The following is a 23,532-nucleotide window of genomic DNA, read 5'->3' as shown; positions in this document are numbered from 1 at the left end:
ATTCTATAGAAGAAAAGTATCGAACCGACGCAAGGCGGCTCCATCTTGGGCTGTGGGTAACTTAAGTTACCCACAGCCGTTTAAGCACAGTGTTTTGGGTTGGATAATATAAAGTTAATTAAATGATTTTAAGCAAACTTCAAAATAAAATGTGTGTATGTCCTTAACTTTCAATTTAGCGTTTACAAGTTTGATACAAAACTTGTACAACTATAAGGTTTGGAGAAATCTGATTTTTTTGTTGTCATCTGCTTGATATCATATTTTTTGTTTTTAAATTGAAGATCACAATATTCTTTTTTTTTTTGGTTGAAAAACATACCCCTCCTCCTTGAAGTTAAATGATCGTAACCTTACCAATTCAAACTATACGAATGCAGATACACAAATGTGTGATACTGAAAAATTTAGTTAAGATTGGAATAATTTTGAAAATGATACTACCCTGAAACAAAAAATGAGAAACTTGGCCTAATATTTTAAGACTGATGAATTATTTGATATGTTCAATGGGCCAACAGATAAAATTGTACCGATTAAAGGGAGGCAAATCAAATTTAAAACGCATATAAAGTCGCTTCAGTTATACCAGAATCATGTAGTGTTCATTTCAATTTAAATGCACTCACCTACATATTTATTACATACAGATTTGAACACATTCATATGTATTATATTTTTTTTAGATTTCAATGGTAAAAATTACATGCAGAATGTTTATTCGTCTGTGATAATTTGCCAATTCCAGAAAACCAAACACCTTTATTTGTTGAATCGTCATTGAAGTAAACGATTGATATTTCAATATGCAATGCACCCAGAGAAAAGCTAGACTTTGCACATCTTCCATTTGCTTCTAGTTAATATACAAATCTTTTCTATATTCCTCTTTTGCTTCTCCGACGAGTAAGATAGTTACAATAGGTCTGATGTTTATCAGATTACTAGTATATATAGTACCGTAACCCTGGGATAATTCTTCTGATTTAGAAAAGCGCTTAGGATGCACGAAATCATAAAGTGTTTTTATGTAACTTGAGACAAGATTTAACAAATACATGCTTTACTGTATCAAAAAACACTGTTATAGATATACTTCCTATAAGATTAGAGTTTCAGTTGAGAATGTCTTTCTATGTCATATTCGCCTTCATTCTTCAAAACCTGCACAAATCTTAAAAGTGTAAAAAAGTGCTACATTTTCAGTTCCAGTCAAATTTTACCCAACAAAGTGCAAATGTATATAAACTGACAATGCTTTGAAATAAAGTTAAGATTGGATGTCTTTTTTATAAACGCCCTTTTGCAAATTACAAATGTACATACATGAAAAATCCCTAAGAATAAGAGAAATGGATCATCTACCATTGCGCATGAAATTAGTCAGATCTGCGTTGGATACAATAATTCACCTTTATAAATACATGTACATAGAAAAACAACAAAATATCGGAAGAGCTATATTTATCTGTGCTCATATTATCTGGAACAAACAACACATGATATCGGCGCATTTTCACGGTAAGGTGGGCATGGTAACGTTCCACACTTAGCGACAACTGCATACAACATTTTCCCGTCCTGACTAGTACCGCCACCTTCTCTATATTGCGCCTGGTGATCAACACATATGTATTCAGACGCAGCTTCGTGAATGTCCCTTCCTGCTGCTAATCGTCCATAATATTCTAAGTGCCAATCTCCATAACACTTTGTTTTACCTGGAATCATGACAACCGATGTTTTACCAGTTGCCCTACACACTGCGCATGGTGGGTCGTTTTGGTAAAGATTATTCCCAAAGTAGTTGTCCTGGTATTCCCCGCCGTACATTGTCGATACTTGAGATGGAAATTGAACCTTATCTCCATGAATGAAATCAGGATCGTGTGGTAAACAGATAGTGTTTGCAGGCGCTCCTTTATGAGTGTAATATCCCCCGCCGATAATTCCTACAATGTACACAAAACAAAGAATTAAAAATCTATGTAGTATCACAAGTTCTGGGTCAGTGGAGGAGTACAATAATATCGCATCAGGATTTATCCTGCCAAATTATACATATCTATATAGAATCAAAGAATATTGTGTTCATTTTCAAGGTTAGTACAGTTATAGATTTATACGGTATGTATTGAAAAGTCACTGAAGAATATTAGGAAAGAAAGATAACTCTAATGTTAATATGTTTAATTGCACTTGACGACAAAATTTTATACCAAATTAGTCCAGGGTATTTTTACAGATGCCAATGGAAAATCAACACAACATAGCTTTATTATACATCAAAACGTAACTTATCTTCCCTTCTCATCCTGTATGATGCCCTTATAAGTCTCGTAGCTACCTTTTACGTTGGGTTTGTGTTTTTTTCAGTGGTGTAGAACCCACATTTTATTCGCCATGGCTACGAACTTTGAAGCCTTGGAACCACAAAACCATTTCAACTGTTGTCAATTCCAAGACTTCTAGTTTTTCAGTATCAGAAATATTTGGAAATATAGGATTATTTATTTCGATGTTGATAATTTTTCTTATATGTAATATCTTTTTATTATTTTGACAGGGACACAATGGTTTTACAAGTTCGACAAATTCAAACCAAAAATCTGTTTAGCCAACTATATTTTTGCTTGATGTACTGTTTTAACATCTGTGTGCTTTGTGGTAATTTAATGTAATTCATTATTTAACGCCCCTTTCTGCATATTTGGGGGAAGCTGGAGATAATCGCCCACTATCGGCAGAAAAAAAGTACCCATTCCTAGTCAACTAAGATTGTAGTCAAATGTACTTGCCATGTCGATGTAATAACTCACAACTCCAGTGTTGATAGGCTAGTGTAAAAAAGGCCGTTAGTTCTCTCGTTTGAATTGTTTTACATTTTCATTTCGGGGCATTTTATAGCTGACTATGCGGTATGGGCTTTGCTCATATTTGAAGGCCGTACGGTGATCTATACTAGTAGTTGTTAATGTCTGTGTCATTTTGGTCTCTCTTGTGGAGAGTTGCCTCATTGGCTACATGTATCATACCATATCTTCTTTTTTTTATAGTGATATATTATTTACCGAAGTCATAACAACTATAGGCATACAACATATAAACTACACAAAGTATACATAGATAGCAGAAGATAATGTGTGAAACATATTACATCATGATAGATCTTAATTTGTGTGCACGAAATATAAATTTACTCAAATTACATAATTCTCTGAGATAACTTAGAACTCATTATTTGTATATTTTTATACATAGAAGGTTTTCAATAATATGGTCTTATAAAATATGATCTAAGACCGTGATAAGTAAGACATTTAAAAATCAAATGCATCTCATCTTCAATGTCATTTTTACAAAAACTACATAGTCTATTACTTCTTGGAATTGCAGAATAGCGACCACATTCTATAGCTGAAGTATTACTACTAAGTCTTATTTTGGTAATACTTGTCTTATAAATAACTGGTATTAGTTAACATATAATATAAATAATTTTGTAACCAAAAGTTTTGAAAAATATATATATAACTTGTACATTTAACTAAATTATTGATTTGGCTGTCAATTAATAATACTACATTGGACGGTCCAACAAATCATACCATCCAGTCTCGGAAACCTTTACTAGTTCTTTAAATAAATAAATTAGAACAATATTAAATGAATTTGTATTGTCTTTTTAATTATTTATCTTTCGGTAATTACTCGGTACATGTGTTATGTGTATACAAAACGTCTGCTGATTATACAAATGGGAGAAACTATTGAATAATATAGTTATCTTCTTGAAGATATAGGTCATGTCATAAATATTTACCTGTGTATACTAACTCGGTTCCATTAATTGGACAGTCTTTTCTTCCCCATCGTGTGTATGCAGACCCTAAAGAAGAACAACAAAAACGTTAGAAGTATAGTTATGAATACTGTACATGCATATTCGCAAGTAGTAAAAGAAAGTGAAAATCGGAAAAGTAATGTTTTTTTTTTTTATTTCTAAAATATTTCCGATTGAATTTTTTTTCAAAAGAGGTTAACTTTGAATTTCTTCAAAAAGGGGGAGACATGTGAATTTTGATAGATAATTGTCTTATTGGCAATCATATATCATCTCCTTATTTTTGTTTACGGAATGACTGTGGTCTTTTTTTTTTTGTCTTATATGACGAAATAACATCAAAAATGTGTTGCACTGTTAATAACCCGCGTTACATGTTATTTCAAATTGCGAACCAATTATTTTTTTTTTGTTATTTCGAATAGACAGAAAAAATAAAACAGGTCTGGAGTTCCGTATAATTCAATTCTGAATTCTATTTTAGACCGGGGTAAATCATGAAAAAACTTTGACGACGTCACGGTCACAAATTTATATTTGTATATCTTTAAATCGTCAAATTTTATATTTCAGGTTCCGTACATTTGTTTTTTTTTTTAATTTCCATACATATGATATACATTTCCGTTTTATTGATATAAAAATATACTACACGGTCATGGACTTTGTTTTTATGGTATACATTGTATGTCATTCAAATGCATATCAATTTTTTTTATCAGATATAACAACGAAATATTCAAACTCATAGACCGAAAATAAAATGACAATGCCATGGCTAAACAAAGAAGGACCAGCAGACAAACAGCAGTACACAAAACATCAGATAGAAAAGTAAAAACTGAACAGCACAAACCCCAACAAAAACCAGAGGGTGATCTAAGGAGCTTTGAAGGGTAGGCAGATCATGCTCAACATGAAACACCATATTTATATCCTTCAAAGCGGTGTGCATGCAGGTTAAAATAATACCATAATACGTCGAAAAAAAGGTAACGTCACCACTTTGTGAGCGATAATTGGAGTTTTTCACTACCAGCTATAGGAAACGGATTATTTGAAAAACGAGGTCAGTGCCCATATGAATTATAACTATTGGATGTTATATTCCGTTTTGGATAAATCGGCCCAATTCACCCATCAAAAACGTCTAGAAAAAAGTGTCTTTTAAATTCTATAGTCAATAGTGTTGAAAAACCCTGACGATCGGAACACTTTGCAGCCAAATTCTTGCGTTCTGCACCCGTTATAGATAAGATTCTAATTCAGTTTTATCGATATTTTCACATACTAGTATAATGTAGAAAAATCAATAAAGAGTCACGCATTTTCTCTAGTTGCAGTCCACATTTCCAAACCTCTTTCCCAAACGGAAACGTCCTCTGTTATCATCTTTAAATTGTCAAATCTCGTATTTCGGGTTCCGTAGATATGTTTTTCTAATTCCATATTTTCCAAACATACATTCCCATTTTATATGATGTGAAAATAAGCTACACGGCCCTCGACTTTGTTTTATGGTATGTATGATTCAAATGTAATCCATAGAATGTGGTGTAAAACATCAAAATACTTGTCTCGTTACCATGTAAAATAAAAAAAAATACTTTCCCCTAGAGACATGAATGTGGTTTTAGACAGTAAATTGTTTTGTGTCGTTGCCCTAAGAAGAGGTTTAGAGACCATCATTTTTTTTTGTCGTTGCCCTAAGAATGTGGTTCGGTGACCTATAGTTGTTAATGTCTGTGTCATTTTGGTCTTTTGTGGATAGTTGTCTCATTGGCAATCTTACCACATCTTCTTTTTTATATTCGAGACCATCAAATTATGTTGTGTCGTTGCCCTAAGAATGTGTTTCGAGACCATCTAATTTTTTGTGTCGTTGTCCTATGAATGTGGTTTGAGACCATCTAATTTTTTGTCTCTTTGTCCTAAGAATGTGGTTTGATACCATCTAATTTGTTGTGTCGTTGCCCTAAGAATGTGGTTCGAGACCATCTAATTTTTTTGTCTCTTTGCCCTAAGAGTGTGGTTCGAGGCCACCAAATAAGTTACCTCTTAATATTTATAGTGTGATGTAGGACAACCAAATTATTCTAAAATGGGAAGGGATCATCAAATTAATTAACTTTTTAAAGACTACAAAGACTACCACATTATTAACTTCTTTACCATTAGAATGTTATTTAAGACCATTGAACTGCTTACATCGAATAACTGACCCCTTTATAATTAAAATATTGTGTGACACCTTTATGCTACTTACCTTTTTACCAGTAAAATGTGACTACACAATAACTAACCTCTATACCCTGAGAATGTAAAATGTGACCATCAATGGATCATTTTTTATATAGTGTTTAAACATCAATTTGAAAATACTTTTCTCTTATAACATGAAAATGTGGTTTTAATCATAATTTGTTTTACTACTTTTGTATATATAATATGAGGTGAGACCATCGAATTACTTAACTTTTTACCATTAGAATAGTGTGTGATACCATTAAATCAATAACCTCTATACCCTGTATAATTGGTTTTAAAACATCAAATGACTTAGCCCTTCGTCAAAACACTATCAAATTACTTTTCATGAAATGGATGTAACTTTCTTGTCGGACATCGTTCGGATCTTACCAAATAGACAATTCATATAGTACATAAACAAAGGCAAATGTAAGAGATGCCCTCCTTGTGGAGCTTTATATATGTATAGACTTTACAAGAATCACTCCAAACGTTTACTTGTCATGTCAACTTTTATTAAAACCCTTGATCCAAATATGATATTTTCCTTAATTGAATTTTTAGTAACTATTCGATTTTTGTGATGAATCATTGCATCTATCTGGTAGAAAAAAAAGTGATTTCAAGATTCTAAATCTGCTAACCGAGACTGTGTGTTTCTTTGTTTTTGGTGTTGGTGTTTCATAGTCTGTTGTTTTTTGAAGTTGTTTGTCTATTGACCGTATTTTTGCCATGGCGTTGTCTGTTCGCTATTTCGACTAATGATATTGAAATCACTTTCACAGTAATCATTTCTGTACGCTTACCAAGTACTAGTACTAATCGGGATATTCTCTAAACTATTATTAATTCTAACAGGGAACGCAAAAATATCCAAAACATTAAATTTTATTAAACAGACTCATTAAGCGTTGTCATAAATGCACAGGCTAAACACATTACGTTCACTTTGAACAAACAACACAAGAAATCGGTGCCTTATCATAGTAAGGTGGACACGGCAATGAGCCACATTTAGCTCCGACCTTATAGAAAAGTTTTCCATTGTTATCAACGGCACCTCCTTCGATATATTGTGCCTGGTGATCAACGCATACATATTCAGATGCAGCACTATGGCTATCGGCTCCAGCTGCCAATCGTCCGTAAAATTCTCGATTCCAGTCTCCATAACATTTTGTTTTGCCTGGAATCATTACCACAGACGACTTGGTAACTGCTCTGCAAACTGCACAAGGTACATCATTGTCATATAAATTATGACCGAACGAATTTGTTTGGTATTCACTCCCGTATAATGTCGCACTTCCACCAGGTGTATCCCCCTGAATGAAGTCTGGGTCGTGAGGTAAACAAACGTAGTTTACAGCAGATCCAGTATGATCATATGAGCCTCCACCTGTAACTCCTGTTTAAAATACAAACCGATTCACAAATTATTGTATTAACACTTTATTCTTAACAGAATTTTACAAACTTCTTAAAATAGATCTCTCATTTTAATATTTTTCGGTTGTAATACGGATTCCACTGTATGTTTGCATCTCTATCCGGAATAAGAAGGTGTTTGTTTTTGAAACGGAGAAAGGTATATACTGAACATTTATGTTAAATGTAGATGGGTCATTCTCAAATTTTGTCCAAATACTTGTGAACGAAAGACTCCAATAAAAATATACAATATAAACAAGTTTCATGTACTGTACTGTGAATGGTGACACAAATTAGATTCAGAAACGGCAGTTTAATGTTTGTGGGTATGATTATAAGGAACAAAATATTCTTCAATACCTCAGATTGCTCTTATTTTGCATGTGATTTCGCCATTGAAAGCACTTACTGTAATGAATTCAACTTTCTTGTGAAGTAAAATGCAAAGTTTTAACTAGTTTTACATCACAAATGTTTTTGTTAATTACAAATGTGAACATATATCTCAATAAGAATTACAAAAAAATGAAAAAAATATTAAAAATCAAAGGTGCCATCTGCCATGTCCTTGTTGTTACCAAATACAATTTAGAATGTGTAAGAGTTATGTACCTTACAACAACTCTTCTTTAATGATGGATCCCTGAAGACAACTTCCTTTGCAGACATCTTGTGACAAAAGCAGACGACAATTGTGTATAATACAAAGAAATTCAGTGTTTAGGTTTGTATTGACTTCACCATAAGTATTTTTTGGGTCCATGATGTTATTAAAAAAAGGTTGTCTTATAAATAAGCATAAACTAAAATGATAGACAAGTGAAATGCTTATGAAAATACGTTGCACATGAGATTTTATTTTGTGACTGGGGAGCAGTAATTTTTCAATTGGTAATGTTTTCCCGTAAATATATCCTTGGTGTTACTGTCCATTATGTTACCTAAAAATAAGTAACATAATGGACAGAATCGGTTATGTGAAGGAACAAATGTTTAATTAAACCTATGAAAAAGATGATATAAAAGAATTTTATAACATTTTTCGATTTTATATAAAACCAAAACAGACGAGTGTAAGTCATGATATATGTAAACAATACAAAACGTATGCACTATTATAAAATCAGTGAGAAAGTAACACCAGGGAAAATAATGGTAACACACTGGACACATAAACAACAATAAAGCGTCAAGAACGAAAAAAAATACATTTATAAATAAGAAATATATTGAGTAAATAGGTAACCTAAACTCATAATTAATAACACATTTCTATACATGTTCGGTAGAGAATAATACAACCACAAACATCAAAAAGAATAGTAACACCAGGGAAAAAAACAGATTAAAAAAATAATCTTTTTGTATGTTTATTGAATTCGAAATTTGATATGATTTTACGTTTTTCTCATGATGCATTTTGTAAATTATCATTTATTCTGCATCTTATCTATCTAAATTATTTTACAGAGCATCATGCCGTTGACGAACGCAGAAAAACAACGTCGTTATAGAGAAAAGAGAGACAGTGACCCCAACAGAAGAGCAGAATTCCTTGCAAGATGTAAATCAAAATATCAAAGTGACATAGGTGTTGGAAAGCGCAAACGCATCATTGAAATGACACCACGAGAACAAAGAAAGCAGAGAAAAGAATGGAGGAAAATAAAATCAAAACAAAGAAAAAGAAAGAAAAGTAATCACACCATTCTTACACCGCCTTCTTCACCACAACCAGCTCTAGAACAAATCCCTCCAGAACATCACAGTACACGCAGGAAGAAAAGATTGATGGCAAAGTGCTACAGGGACAATGACCAGCTAAAGTTGGAAATTGCAAAGCAAAAACGACTTGCACATAGGCTTCAGATGCGCCTGTTAAGATTGAATACTCTTTGAATACACCAACAGGTCAAGACACTCCAAGGTCAAAAGCCAGAAAACTTCTAAGACATTGGTCTACTGAAAAAGGTGAAGGATCCAGAGCTAAAAGGAGATTAATGAAAAATCAAGCAAAGAAAGTACTACAGTTCCAATACACATTAAATGCAGAACTAATGAATAAGTACAGATCAAAGAACAAAGGAAAGCAGGCACTATCACAGATTATACGGGGCAAGCTAATGAGAAAATACAAAATCATTACAGAAGCAATTAATGAATTTAGATTTACAGCAGGCAGACAACGTCAAAAGAAAGGCTCACTAAGTAAAAGGTTGACAGACAGAGTCTGCTCATTCTATGAAAGAGATGACATAAGTAGAATCACACCAGGAATCAAGGATACGGTAACAAAGAATGGAATAAAGAAGCAAAGACGAGTTATGACCGAAAGTATTGAGATTATTCACGAAAGATTTATCCTTGAAAATACAGATATAAAGATCAGTTATCCAACGTTCTGCAGAATGCGCCCATTTTGGGTTCAACCACCGAAGGATTCAGATAGAGAAACATGCGCATGCAAATACCACGAAAACATGCAATTTCTTGTCAATTCTCTTCACGGTTTAAACTGTCTCCCATCGAAAAGACTACAAGAGATCGTTAAGATGTTTGCCTGTGACATTAACAAAATGGATTGCATGTACGGAAGATGTATGGAATGCAAAGATGTCATTCTTCAATCAGAAACTGATAGTACTATAAATACTGAATGGTTTCAGTGGAAAACAAAGAAGGAAACCCGACTTATAAATAATCAAGAGAAAGAAGTCACACTAACAGTTAAGGAAAAGGTAACTGACAGTATAGATTGTTTGATAGACACATTTTCGAGTGAAATGCAAAGATTCAAAGTCCACACCTTCAATATCACCAACCAATTCGATCACTACAGGAAAATGAAAGAAAACTTAAAAGAAAATGAAGTTTTAATACACATTGATTTTGCTGAGAACTTCCTTTGCAAGCTTTCAACAGAAATTCAAAGTATGCATTTCGGTGCATCCAAGCAACAAATCACTTTGCACACAGGTGTGTATTACACTAAAGGAAGAACCCAAACGTTTTGCGGAGTTTCGGATTGCCTAGACCACAATCCAAGTGCTATCTGGGCATTTCTTGATCCGATTTTAGATAGAATTATAAATGAGAACAAAAATGTAGACACACTACATTTCTTCAGTGATGGCCCATGCAGCCAGTACCGTCAGAAAGGTAACTTTTTTCTGTTATCAAAGGAAATGTCAAAACGAGGATTACAGGCTACTTGGAATTTTCATGAGAGTGGACATGGGAAAGGGGTCCCTGATGCTGTTGGTGGCACACTAAAGAGAACAGCAAACGATTTAGTTTTACGTGGAAAGGACATCACAAGTGCAAAGTCTTTTGTGGAGAGAATTCAAGAGCAAGAATCCTTGGTGATGCTGTATGAAGTTGTAAAAGAACATATTGCAGAAAAAACACATCTACTAGCATCTCAGAATCTAAAAGCTGTACCTGGAACATTCAAATTGCATCAGATAAGAACGTCAATATGTGGGGAAATTTGGTACAGAGATGTCAGCTGCACATGTGTTGAGAGTTGTTCGGAATATGGACATAATTGGAAAAAAGCAGTATTAATAGTAAATAGCAAACATGTCCAAGAAAAAGATAGAGAAGACAGCAATTTGAGAGGGCTAATTCCAGAAGAAAGTGGTTCGAGAAAGAGTGAAGAAGATAAAGAAGCTAAAACAAAATATAAAAAATCCTGTGATCATCAAGAACCTGATGAATATGTCCCTAAAGGTTCAGATTCTAGTACCAGAGAAGCATTCTTCTTAAAGACTTTAAATAATTTGGCTTTTACTGATGTACACAAAATGTGCACCAAGATACAGAACGAGATAGAAAGACAACAGTTCAACATAGATTACAACTATTTTCCATCTATTTTGAATATAGGCATCAGTGTTGATGAGGATTCTCTTCAACTATTTCCAAGGGATATTTCTCAGAAGGAATTACTTGAATTGACTCCTGTTAGGATTGGAGCGGATGGTAATTGTCTACCTTATACAGGCAGTGTATTTGCCTTTGGTGACCAGAAAAGAGCAGAAGAGATTCGGGTCAGAATGATTATTGAACAGACTATTTTCAAGGATTGCTACCTAGACCAAGATTACCTTAAACGGGGTACAGATAATTCATATACAAACAACGCTTTGTCAAAGACTTATGCCATGTACTCAGATGAGTATATTCCAAATGAAAGACTATCTTTGCGAAAAGTGGAAATGGTATACCAAAAGGAAGTAATAAAAATTACAAAGAACAGGTCTTATATGGGAATCTGGCAACTGTTTTCACTTTCAAGTATTTTGTGCAGACCATTATTTTCTGTGTATCCTATGCTAGGCAATCCAAATGTTCGCAATGATCTTCATAGGTTAATCCTACCTAGACAAAACATAGGCCTTGAAACAGCTTATGTAATGTGGACATCAACAAGAACAGATATGAATGAGAAAAACTGGGTTCCAAATCATTTTGTAGCAGCTTTGAAAGATATTGAAATGGAGGAAAAGGATACTATTGAGAATTTTGATCCAAATGATGTAACACCCCATTACCTAGTCGATCGTTATGTTCTCGTTGAATATGACAATAAGCCATATCCTGGCAGAGTAATAGATTGTGATGAAGCTGAAGTATATGTCACTTGTATGCATAGATTAGGAAAGACTTTAAGAACGAGTACGTTTTATTGGCCACTCGCAGTTCGAGATAAATGTTGGTACGGTATGGATAAGATCATAGGAGTCATTCCTGAACCAAGACTTGTAGGACAAAAATACTTTGTAGACAATCAATTGTGGGAAAGTGCTCTCAGAAAATTAAACATTTGACTTGGTATTGTGCATTCTTAATTTAGTCAAATTAAGTATAAAATGAGGGACCAAAAAGACATACTGATTTTCTTTATTGCAAATTTATAAATTCTTAACATTTCATTTTTTTCAAATTTCGTTTTACAAGAAAAGTATTTCATCTATTTTTGGTACGTCCTTGGAGTTACCGGTCCTACTGATATGATGTTTTAAAGTGAATAATCTTAAGAAATTTCTGACAATCATAGAATAACCAAGTTTATGTTAAAATCCTCATTGACAGATACCTTCTTTATAACACTTTTTCTTTCCTTTTGATAAATAACGTTTTTTTAGCTGAAAATGTCATTGATGATACTATTTATGTCATTGTTGTTATATTTTGTCCTTTGTGTTACCATCCTCTTTTACTTTTAAATATTTAATTCATTGCAAATAAACTTATTCAAGAAGATTCTCAAATGATATTAGTAATAATATTTACACAATGGGATATTAAACAAATGAAATTGATCCTGCAAAGTAGATTTAAGAGAAAAATAACAAAGTTGTTTTTTACTATGCCTCTACCTAGTGTATGAAAGTGAAAAATTCACTTCTTTGGAACTTAGGATAAGGTGGACGTAATTTGATAACACATATATTGGATACTCAGGCTATTATTTTGACTTTACACATAATCTGAAATTGACCAATTTTAAATATCAGTGCTTTCTTAATCGGTAACTCCATGGACACTTGCAAGCAGCAAGGGTATGTTTTATGATATTTTTACAAAAAAGTTATTGTTCATGTTGATGTTAAGTTGTATTTTCATGTTTTGCAGAAGTTAGAGTTCTAATTAAAGTCATTTTTTATCTTAGACTTGCTTATCATTTTTATAAATCTTCTGGTTTTGAATTTGGACATTTTTTGAGAATGACCCAGATGTGAATTTAAAATGTGACAATGGGGAAAAAAGTTCTAACTAAGTACGATAATGTAGGGTGAATAACTCAATATGTTTGCACACTTTTCTGTAAAGTTCCAAAGATCTGAACAGCTGAACACAAACATTGTAACGTCTTTTACAAATTATGCGTATAAAAGAAGAATGTGTCTGAGGACACGAATGCCCATGCTCAAGCTGGAAAATTGTCTTAGTTACAAGGGGCATAACTCTAGAACGGTATATGTATCACAAACCGAATTTGAACTATGTGTTGTGGTTCTTAGCATTGACGAAACAAACGTAAGATTGCGGAAACGACAAAAACTGCAATTTCCAAGGTTCAAAGGTACATTACACTAGAACGGTAAGTTTCTCAGTGCCCAAATTCAAACTCCGTCTGCAAGTTTTGGGTATTAGCATACGTTTCATAAATTGTGGATGAGATAAACTTAAGTTACAGTCTATTTCTAACTGTTACATATTGATTGAGTACATTTTCGCATGGCTGATGATGCATGATGCTTAACACTAACAGGAGTAGCACCCAGTGTTAGTTCTCTTTGAGTTCGTTCGATTCCAACCGTTTGTTTTTTATGTTACCTTTGATTTATCTTTCTTTGGTCGATCAATGTGATCTGAACATCGGTGAACTAATTAATTCAAATGAAATAATTTCAATCTATTGTAACGGAGATGCTGTGGAATAATCTCCCTTTGCTAAATACAGGATGACGCAAAAATGAACTATTTCACTGTCAGAGAAAGGAATAACAAAATGTATATTTAGATAAATTATATGGTAATGATTTGGTAGACGTTTCATCCAACTTACTGGATATTTAAAAGAAGATTTTGCCATTCTTATGGAGGAATTATACCGTCTGAAATGGACTTGTGAAAAGTATAGATTTGTAAAAGAAATATATTGCACTGGGTATGTATTAGACCACCTGGATTTATCATTAATCCGCCTTACATCTTTATCATTAATCCGACCAATGAATTTTGCATTACTGAACTAAATTTATGTTATAGTTTCACTGTCCAAATGTAAATTATGTGGAATATAATTATTAAAGTATCTGAACATCTGTATTTGGTCTCATTTGCCAGAGCTCAGTCACAGAAAAACGAACCATTAATCGACAAGAGGGAACGGTGACGCATATCCACCCGACCCTCCTGTTACACTATTCTCTAACGTGTTATGTAATTCGGTTAAGGTAGACCAGACGTAAGTGACAGCATTATGAGTTTGTTTTGTTCTGGAACTCATTCATCATTTATTCTTCATGTGATCATCATTTTATAATATTTATGTTTCATTGCGTACATCGCTTTATGTGCTCCAGTTTTAGGAGTTTTATACAGGACAGTGTAGGAATCCGTGTTACTTTCCCCTCTCTTCTCAGTGACGAAACTGCTCAGCAGGCCGTGTGCACAACTGCAAAGAACATTCAGCGGACACGTTGTCCAAAGGAACAATTCGTGGCTAACCACAGCGTGAGTTACCTTTAAAACATTACAAATTATGTATTTACATCAGCGATGAACTGTTTTAATATATTTTCCTATGTTATAAAGAAATTATGAACATTTTACCGTTCAAACTGTTCGTATCTACGATAAAACAACTTTATTCAAGACAGAATCCGACGTGTGCAAGAATATTCATCTATTTGTCATTATAAAGAACATTAACACCTTTATACATATACGAACTGTTTTATATACGTATTTTAATGGACTTTAAGGTTTATGTGGACCCTTTGGCTAAAATGGCCGTATTTTCACCTCAAAATTTACTCTGAGAACAGACAATCCTGCGCATCTGTAAAAATTTTAAGGCATAGCATGCCCTAGATAAATATATTTCAATTATGTTTTATGTTTTAGAAAAATAAAAACTTACCAGGATTTTGCAGTTCACTTTATTTCATTCCTCCAGAAGGTGCCAAAATAAACTAAGTTGTGAAACAGGTTTGAGAACTTCCCATAGGTAATAATTGAAGTGAGCTGTATTGATTAACATGGACAATAGGAGATTCACTTGTTGTCGAGTTGCGAGTTGCGAGTTAAGAAAATCGAGTTGCAAGTTAAGAAAGTCGAGTTGCGAGTTACGAAAGTCGAGTTGCGAGTTACAAAAGTCGAGTTGCGAGTTACGAAAGTCGAGTTGCGAGTTACAAAAGTCGAGTTGCGAGTTACGAAAGTCGAGTTGCGAGTTACAAAAGTCGAGTTGCGAGTTACAAAAGTCGAGTTGCGAGTTAGGAAAGTCGAGTTGCGAGTTAGGAAAGTCGAGTTGCGAGTTAGGAAAGTCGAGTTGCGAGTTACAAAAGTCGAGTTGCGAGTTAGGAAAGTCGAGTTGCGAGTTACAAAAGTCGAGTTGCGAGTTACAAAAGTCGAGTTGCGAGTAACGAAAGTCGAGTTGCGAGTTACAAAAGTCGAGTTGCGAGTTACAAAAGTCGAGTTGCGAGTTAAGAAAGTCGAGTTGCGAGTTACAAAAGTCGAGTTGCGAGTTGAGTTAGTCGAGTTGCGAGTTACAAAAGTCGAATTGCATAAAAATGAGGAAACTAAAATATTTAAATTTTTGGTGTACATAGTGTTGTTGATTATTTTTGTGGTTTTGACTTTATCTGAGTCGCTTGTAAAAATAAAATGGACTAGATAATAACTACGTATAGTATTTTCTGTAGAAGCAGATAGCCTTTTGAAATACAGAAGATGGCTTGCAGTTTAATTATTTTTAAATTTCATACATAGCACCGTCGTATTAAACGTAAAGGGAGATAGCAACTAAACTATAGTTCATATATGTAAAACACCCCTTCTGCAGATTTCGTTTAAAGTGGGCTTTGGGGCAGCTGCAGAGCCGGGCAATATTCGTTAGGGACCGCAAAATTTAGTGACACTCAAAATTGAGGATGTTAAAATTATATATGTCTTATACATTGGCTAGAGATGAAGGGGATATGATGGGCGTGAATAAAACCAGTTTAAACCCGCCGCATTTTTGTGTCTGACCTATGTCAGGAACCTTTAGCCTTTGTTGCTCTTGTATATGTTTTAATTTGGGTTCATCTTTATATTTAGCAGCATAGAATGGCGTCTATATTCTTGATCTATCTAATATTGTGTTTCGCGGCTCACGGCTCCCTCTAGGTGAGTGATTTTTCGCTGTGTTGTAGACCCAATGACCTTTGGTTGAATTGTATATTTTGATTTGGTTGCTGTCTCTTTGACTCATTCCCCGTTTTTATTCTTTATTTTATAAATGTAGCTGTCAAATACTATTGTAAAAACTACATTTGCGCCATTTTACAGGTAAGATTTAATTGGAAAGTATAAAATGATTATTGCTACATCGTGATTTCATAAGTATTTTTTTTTAAAGTATTGGGTAACTTATTAAACTGAGTCACTTAGGTTTAAACTTGAGTTATATAGTGTTCACATATTTGATATTGTCAATTATAAGTTATTTTTAACTTAATTAAAACCGGCAAAATAGCAAAACTCTATATAAATCGCTATTCTGCTGGAGCTGGTAAAATAGCCCCGAAGGGAGCCGACAAAACAGCCACTGCCATATTTTATACGTTGAAACGAAATATTATTCTAAATAAGTCACATACATTTAATTCAAGACAGGACCTGAACTATAAAATCATAACAAATATCATTGTTAAGTAACATATATTCATTTACATTTCGTTTAACATCTAGACTTGTAATGTCTTTGGTTTTAGATAGATTCACCTCTAAACACCATTTTAAAGTACAGGATAAACTATCAATTCGTTTTTTGAAAGACTTGCCTTGGAACTAGACAAAAAATAACAAGATCCTCTGCATACATGAGGCTGTCAATTATGCGGTCATTTATATCAACAGCATCTGGGGTTTCATTAAATGCATCCGGTAAAATTCATTTATAAAAATCTTGAAAAGGTTGGGATTCAAAATATCCCCTTAGTTTACACCAATTTGGGAATACAAATTAGAAGTAAGCACATTGTCTATTTTAGCACATAATTCCCTTTTATTGTACATATCTCTCACGATTGCATGGAAATTACTACCTATGTTGGGCGGCAAAAACACACGTTTTTCAAAACGATGGATGGAATAATGAAAACGGAAAAGATCGATCTTCAATCGGTCTAAAAAAGTCTACTTCCAGATATCGATGTAGTTTTAAAAAGATCAATCTAATTTGAATCGATCTTTTTTCAAGTGTAAATGCTTAGATCGATCGCTTTTTTCAGGTGAATGTTCGGCGTGTTTAAAAATGATGGATGGAATACGAAAAGTGAACATAGATTCGGCTATTTTTTTATTATCTTCTAAATCAATAAGTTCTATTTGTTTGCTGCAAATCCTCATCTTCAAACGCATTGGCCGTTCGTTATTTAGCGATGGTCTACACACATATTTTCTCAATGATTTTGCAATGTGTTATAGTTCGCGCGAGGTGAAGAATTTCCTTTACTATTCTATTTAAGAATTATTTGTTTACGAAAGGTAATTTATAAATTTAGGGTCAGATCGGTTCTTTTTATGTTCGGTAGTGTAAATGCATTGGATTAAATAAGATCGATCTCGTCCATTATACATTATTTTTTTTAAATGCTTCCAAAACTAAACTTATATTAGACTCTTATAAATAAGTATCACATATAACTGTTTCAAATCCCACAATCACGGGAATAACTAAGTTCGGGTACATGCATGTTTTGTTTATCAAATGTGAATCAAACCTGAAAATTCGGGGTAAACAATATTTTTGTAACTCGCAACTCGACTTTCTCAACTCGCAACTCGACTTTTGTAACTCGCAACTCGACTTTCCCAACTCGCAACTCGACTTTTGTAACTCGCAACTCGACTTTTGTAACTCGCAACTCGACTTTTGTCTTTTGTAACTCGCAACTCGACTTTTGTAACTCGCAACTCGACTTTTGTAACTCGCAACTCGACTTTTGTAACTCGCAACTCGACTTTTGTAACTCGCAACTCGACTTTTGTAACTCGCAACTCGACTTTTGTAACTCGCAACTCGACTTTCCTAACTCGCAACTCGACTTTCGTAACTCGCAACTCGACTTTTGTAACTCGCAACTCGACTTTCGTAACTCGCAACTCGACTTTCGTAACTCGCAACTCGACTTTCATAACTCGCAACTCGACTTTTGTAACTCGCAACTCGACTTTTGTAACTCGCAACTCGACTTTTTTAACTCGCAACTCGACTTTCTTAACTCGCAACTCGACTTTCTTAACTCGCAACTTGCAACTCGACGATAAGAAACCCTCGGACAATAGATGGACAATAGATACATGACAATAATTGGTGATTTAAACTGTGTACCTGAGTGGACCATATCAAGGAAAACTCAACTGTTTGTTAATTTTATCATCTTCTGCAGGGACGAAAAAAATTGCACAGCAAACTACAGTTAAGTTGTGAATTTTCTAAATCATACAATGCATTTGAATTCTATTTATCTAGGGCATGCTATGCCTTAATACTTTTCCAGATGCACAGATTTGTCTGTACTTAGAGTAAATTTTGAGGTGAAAATACGGCCATTTTAGCCAAAAGGTCCACATGAACCTTAATTATCATTGAACACAATTGTAAAATTGTATTTTTATTTGTATTTTCAGTTTTTCACCATTTGGATTGGTAGTGAAATAAAAGTCAGCTCCTGATTGTTTTATCTTTACTTAAACCCAGTCATCTTGGTTACACTTACTGGTCAGGCCAGTACATGTTTCATTTAAAATTAAGTTAAAAAATTACCTGTATAAACCAGCTCTGTTCCGTTTGATGGACAATCCTTTCTTCCCCATCTGGTATAAACAGAACCAAAGCCTAAAAGAAATATTTGCATCATCGACTAAAATTTAAGGAATCATTCTTGAATTTTAGAACAGTGATAACAGTATGCAATACGTTAATCATTAATCATTTGGAAACAAAACGGATTGATTTTCTTAATTTATAATTTAAAAAAAGCAACATCACACAAACACGCAAATCCAAATCCTTCTTAAAATTTATAAAAAATAAATAGCGAAAGTGACCAGACTGTAAGGAGAAACTTAAAGGCATTAAGGATTTAAAGTAAATAAACAAGGTAGAATATTAGGCATATAGCATAATATGCATACGGCTCGACACTATCAAAGCATAACGAAATGTATCCATATCTACATGTTGTTAGCGGTCTATCTCATTATGGTCGCCATTTTCAACCAACGCCCTGATAGGCAATATCACTAGTAACAAAACTAGTATATATTTTAAGTTCAAGCACACGTCCATCGGAAGTTTAAATTGAAATAAAAATCTTACCAGAATTTGAGTTTTCTAACTGTGTTATTTTAATTTTGGCTGATCCGAGATCCAGCTTCATTTGGCTTACTTCTGACGACTTTTGTGTACTTTCCTGTTCCAGTTGTGCAGTTTTTTGTTTAAGAGTTTGTAACTCAAATGACATTTGTTTTATTTGAGTCATGACATCAGGATCATTTATAAGAAGTCTCTTATCTTCGGCAACAATTTCCGCTATAGAAAACAAAAAACAAAAGAAGTATTTAAAACTGCGCATTGTCCTTGAAGTGTTCCTGATCAATGTGGAGATAAATATATCTAGATAGTCCACATGAACAAGTCACATAACTACACCCCCGTAATCTTATATGATTGATTATTGTTGGTTTTATCTTATGAAATTCGTGTACGTTTAGGTGTCAGATCGTGTATCAGCTTTCTACATGCCAATTTTCACCATACCTTTAAAGCCTTCTAACAAAATAACTGACCATCAAACAGAGGTACTCCAAAACAAAAACCTGGTTTTCTGGAAATCTAAAATTAGTATACTATGGAGCGCATTAATCTTCAATTTTTAATGCAAACTCATAGACAAGTAAATTTTGGCTCAAAATGATCTAGATATATTTCTCTTTCACCAAAAGTTTCATTTCTACAAATTTGCTGGTTAGTTTAAGTAAACAAGGACATCAAAAGCACTATTTTGTGTCAGAGTAGGGCTACTTTTACATACGTTCTAAATTGGAGGAAGTAATTGGTGGTCTGACACCTAAAGAGCAAAAAAAGTTGATCAGAAATCTTTTGTTTTGTTTATTCTTAATCCTTAGTCAATTTGAAGTTAAAAACATCCTTTCTGAGCATAATGCGACTCATATAACAAATTTCACAGCTCAATTTAAACTGACTGTAATGTAAGCCTTTGATAGAAAATACTTGAAAATCTCATTTTGGACTAGAGAAACATAAACTTTCAATATCAAGATCAGCTTTTGTTGATTTTTCCTTGTTTGTTCTACTGCTGTAAAAACTTTCCACAATTTTTACAATGAGTTTAATACAAAATCCAAGGTATTGAAGAGTCAAGGAATATTGACCCCCCTTTTTTACACCTGGTGTCAGTAATGGGACTATTAACTGATCAAAAGTGCAGTCATGGTCATTTAACTGTATTATTTACTATCAGTCAATAAAATTTAAAGTATAAAACTTTCATTTGGGATAATAAATGAGATTTTTGTGAGTTTATGCAGTGTTTATATCAGGCTATGTTAACTGCCATATACATGGTATGCCGCAATGATATAAGGGGTAAAAATCAAATAATTTCATCAAATCTTCATGACAACAATTTTTTTGGGGTAGCAATCAACCTATGTTTAAATGTTTAACACCACAGAAACAACTTACTGTGCATTTATAACAATTTATAACATTTTTTTATATGAAAGCATATTGTCAGGGTGGGAAAAGCTAAAAATAGCACACATTCAGGTTTAAGGCTCTAAATTTGTAATATGTGACTTTTTGCTCTAAAAAAGATTAAAATGTGGCTACTATTATTTCAAATGATCAGTTTAAAAGACCAAACAATCAATTGTTTTCTGACTTTTGGGTTTCACCGCATTTCTCTTAAAGGTGTCAGACCACCAATTAAAAATCCCTATCTGTTCAACCAAATTTTGCAATTTTCACATCTTTCTAAATATTTTACCTTAAGTTTAACTTCATAGAAACCAGGTATATCCTTAATTGTACATGTATCAGCTTTCTACATGCCAATTTTCACCATACCTTTAAAGCCTTCTAACAAAATAACTGACCATCAAACAGAGGTACTCCAAAACAAAAACCTAGTTTTCTGGAAATCTAAAATTAGTATACTATGGAGCGCATTAATCTTCAATTTTTAATGCAAAGTCATAGACAAGTAAATTTTGACTCAAAATGATCTAGATATATTTCTCTTTCACCAAAAGTTTCATTTCTGCAAATTTGTTGGTTAGTTTAAGTAAACAAGGACATCAAAAGCACTATTTTGTGTCAGAGTAGGGCTTCTTTTACATACGTTCTTAATTGGAGGGAGTAATTGGTGGTCTGACACCTTTAGTTAACTGTTAATCCGTACGATTAACTTGGTGCTTGTTCTTGTGCATGTACAAAATATTCTCGTATGCAGTTTACACAAGGATCGTACATCAAGGACATGCTTACCTATTTTGATGGATATGTACATATACCAGTAATTGTCTTTAAATGATAAAAAAAATATGGTAACGTAGGAGGTAATATAAAGGCAGTTTAAATAAAGACAACAGTATTATACCGCTGTTTGAAATTCTCAAATCGATTGAGAAAAAAAATCCGGGATATTAGTTGTAATACCACCATTGATTTTCCCCTATTAGGCTTTGTTAAATTTTCACTTTTCAAAAAAATGTGTAGAATTTATCTTTGTTTCAAATAAAGAAATACTTGGCATGAGTAAAGTTTTATCCTGTCCAGTAGTATAGAAAAAAATTCACATAACATTTCGTTGCATATAAGAAAATAACCATCACTGGAAGTTAACCAATCAAATTTATCCCTTTATTTTATCTGCGCACAAGGTTTAGTCACCATCACCATGTAACCTCAAGATTACAAAATATTCTATAGAAATCCCAAATAAAAAAATAATGGTGCTTTGAAATACCTAAGACGTATGTTTATGACACAGAAATCTTTTACTGCAATAAAATGTAGGATTAATTACCTACTGCCATATTGAAGGGAATATTTTTTTCGACCTATTTTCGTATACAACCGGATGTGACATACCATGATTTAGTGGTATTACACCTACACACTAAAACTGATGGAAACGCAAAAATATGAGGAGAACTACGACACAACAGAAACACACACAGCAACGAATTATAATATAGCAATGGCCATTTTCAAAATAATGGAGATGACACCATGGCAAGCACATTGTTAATCACACAAAATATATCTATACTATTCAATGAGAAGACCTCAATTTGTGTGTCGATTCTCTTCCTACCACAATAAGTTTATCATCATGCCATTGTGTCCTACATGTATCATGGATAGTCGTAGATGGCTATAAACAAACTGCCATGTTCCCAAGTACCTATGACTTTTTGTACCTTTCTTGAAATTTTCAAGTCATTAAATCTTTTATAAAAATTCACCCTACAACAGTTTATAAATTACATACTTTTGACCACGCCCGAAATGCCTGCATTTTGGACACCAATAACACGTTGTCTACATGTTTTCCCAGCTCATTCGGTAAAAATTATGAAATTATCTACCTCGAATCAATAATCTTATCGAAAACAATCTCTCTACTAATCTTTCTTTGTAATATACGATACTAGTAACCGGTTAACATCAAAATTGTCCGTATACAGGTTTTGGAATTTTACAAAAAAACAATGTTTTAACTATATCGGGCAAGGTTGACATGATATCATTAGTTTTCACATATTACGCTGTAAGTTTCAGATAAAAGGGAATCCAAAAAAAAAGCACTTCGAACATTAATAAAATGATGTCAATTTCTTTTTTATTATCGACAGAACCACTTATTAAATACAAATGATTTAAATTCTAGAAAAATTTCATCGACCATATTCTACAAGAGAAGTTTGATTGAGATGGATTTGACATGTAGGGATCAGGATATAGGCTTAGGAATATTTTTCAAATGTGTTGACTCCTTAGTTTTTTTCTCTCTACGATACAGGATGAAATATTTGAAACAATGACATTCATTTTGTGTTCAAATAAGACTTCAATACATGTTGCTCATAAAAGGTCATGTACCAAAATGTAAGCATATTCTATATTTATTTTTTCTCGATTTGAGATGTGGATAATGCCAATTCAAATGTAAATTTAAGGTAAATGTTCGAGA

At 33.3% G+C, this 23,532-nt stretch overlaps 2 protein-coding genes across 2 annotated transcripts; both read right to left on the bottom strand.

Annotated features, from left to right (window-relative positions):
- Window positions 1-1,391: 1,391 nt before the first annotated feature.
- LOC139503417 (short-chain collagen C4-like) lies at window positions 1,392-5,293 on the bottom strand. The gene is made up of 3 exons (XM_071293197.1): window positions 5,203-5,293; window positions 3,824-3,889; window positions 1,392-1,952 (listed from the first exon to the last, which is right to left on the bottom strand). Exons 1-3 carry the CDS (start codon window positions 5,291-5,293, stop codon window positions 1,480-1,482), a joined length of 630 nt encoding a protein of 209 aa, XP_071149298.1. The 3' UTR covers window positions 1,392-1,479.
- A 1,673-nt stretch (window positions 5,294-6,966) lies between these two features.
- Window positions 6,967-19,912, bottom strand: LOC139504468 (short-chain collagen C4-like). The gene is made up of 3 exons (XM_071294572.1): window positions 19,629-19,912; window positions 19,074-19,145; window positions 6,967-7,502 (listed from the first exon to the last, which is right to left on the bottom strand). Exons 1-3 carry the CDS (start codon window positions 19,882-19,884, stop codon window positions 7,039-7,041), a joined length of 792 nt encoding a protein of 263 aa, XP_071150673.1. The 5' UTR covers window positions 19,885-19,912; the 3' UTR covers window positions 6,967-7,038.
- Between the last annotated feature and the right edge of the window lie 3,620 nt (window positions 19,913-23,532).

This window comes from Mytilus edulis, chromosome 14 (genome assembly GCF_963676685.1).
Source record: "Mytilus edulis chromosome 14, xbMytEdul2.2, whole genome shotgun sequence".
NCBI lineage: Eukaryota > Metazoa > Mollusca > Bivalvia > Mytilida > Mytilidae > Mytilus > Mytilus edulis.
Note: the sequence above shows the minus strand (reverse complement) of the source record. Positions and strands in the feature narration are given on the sequence as shown.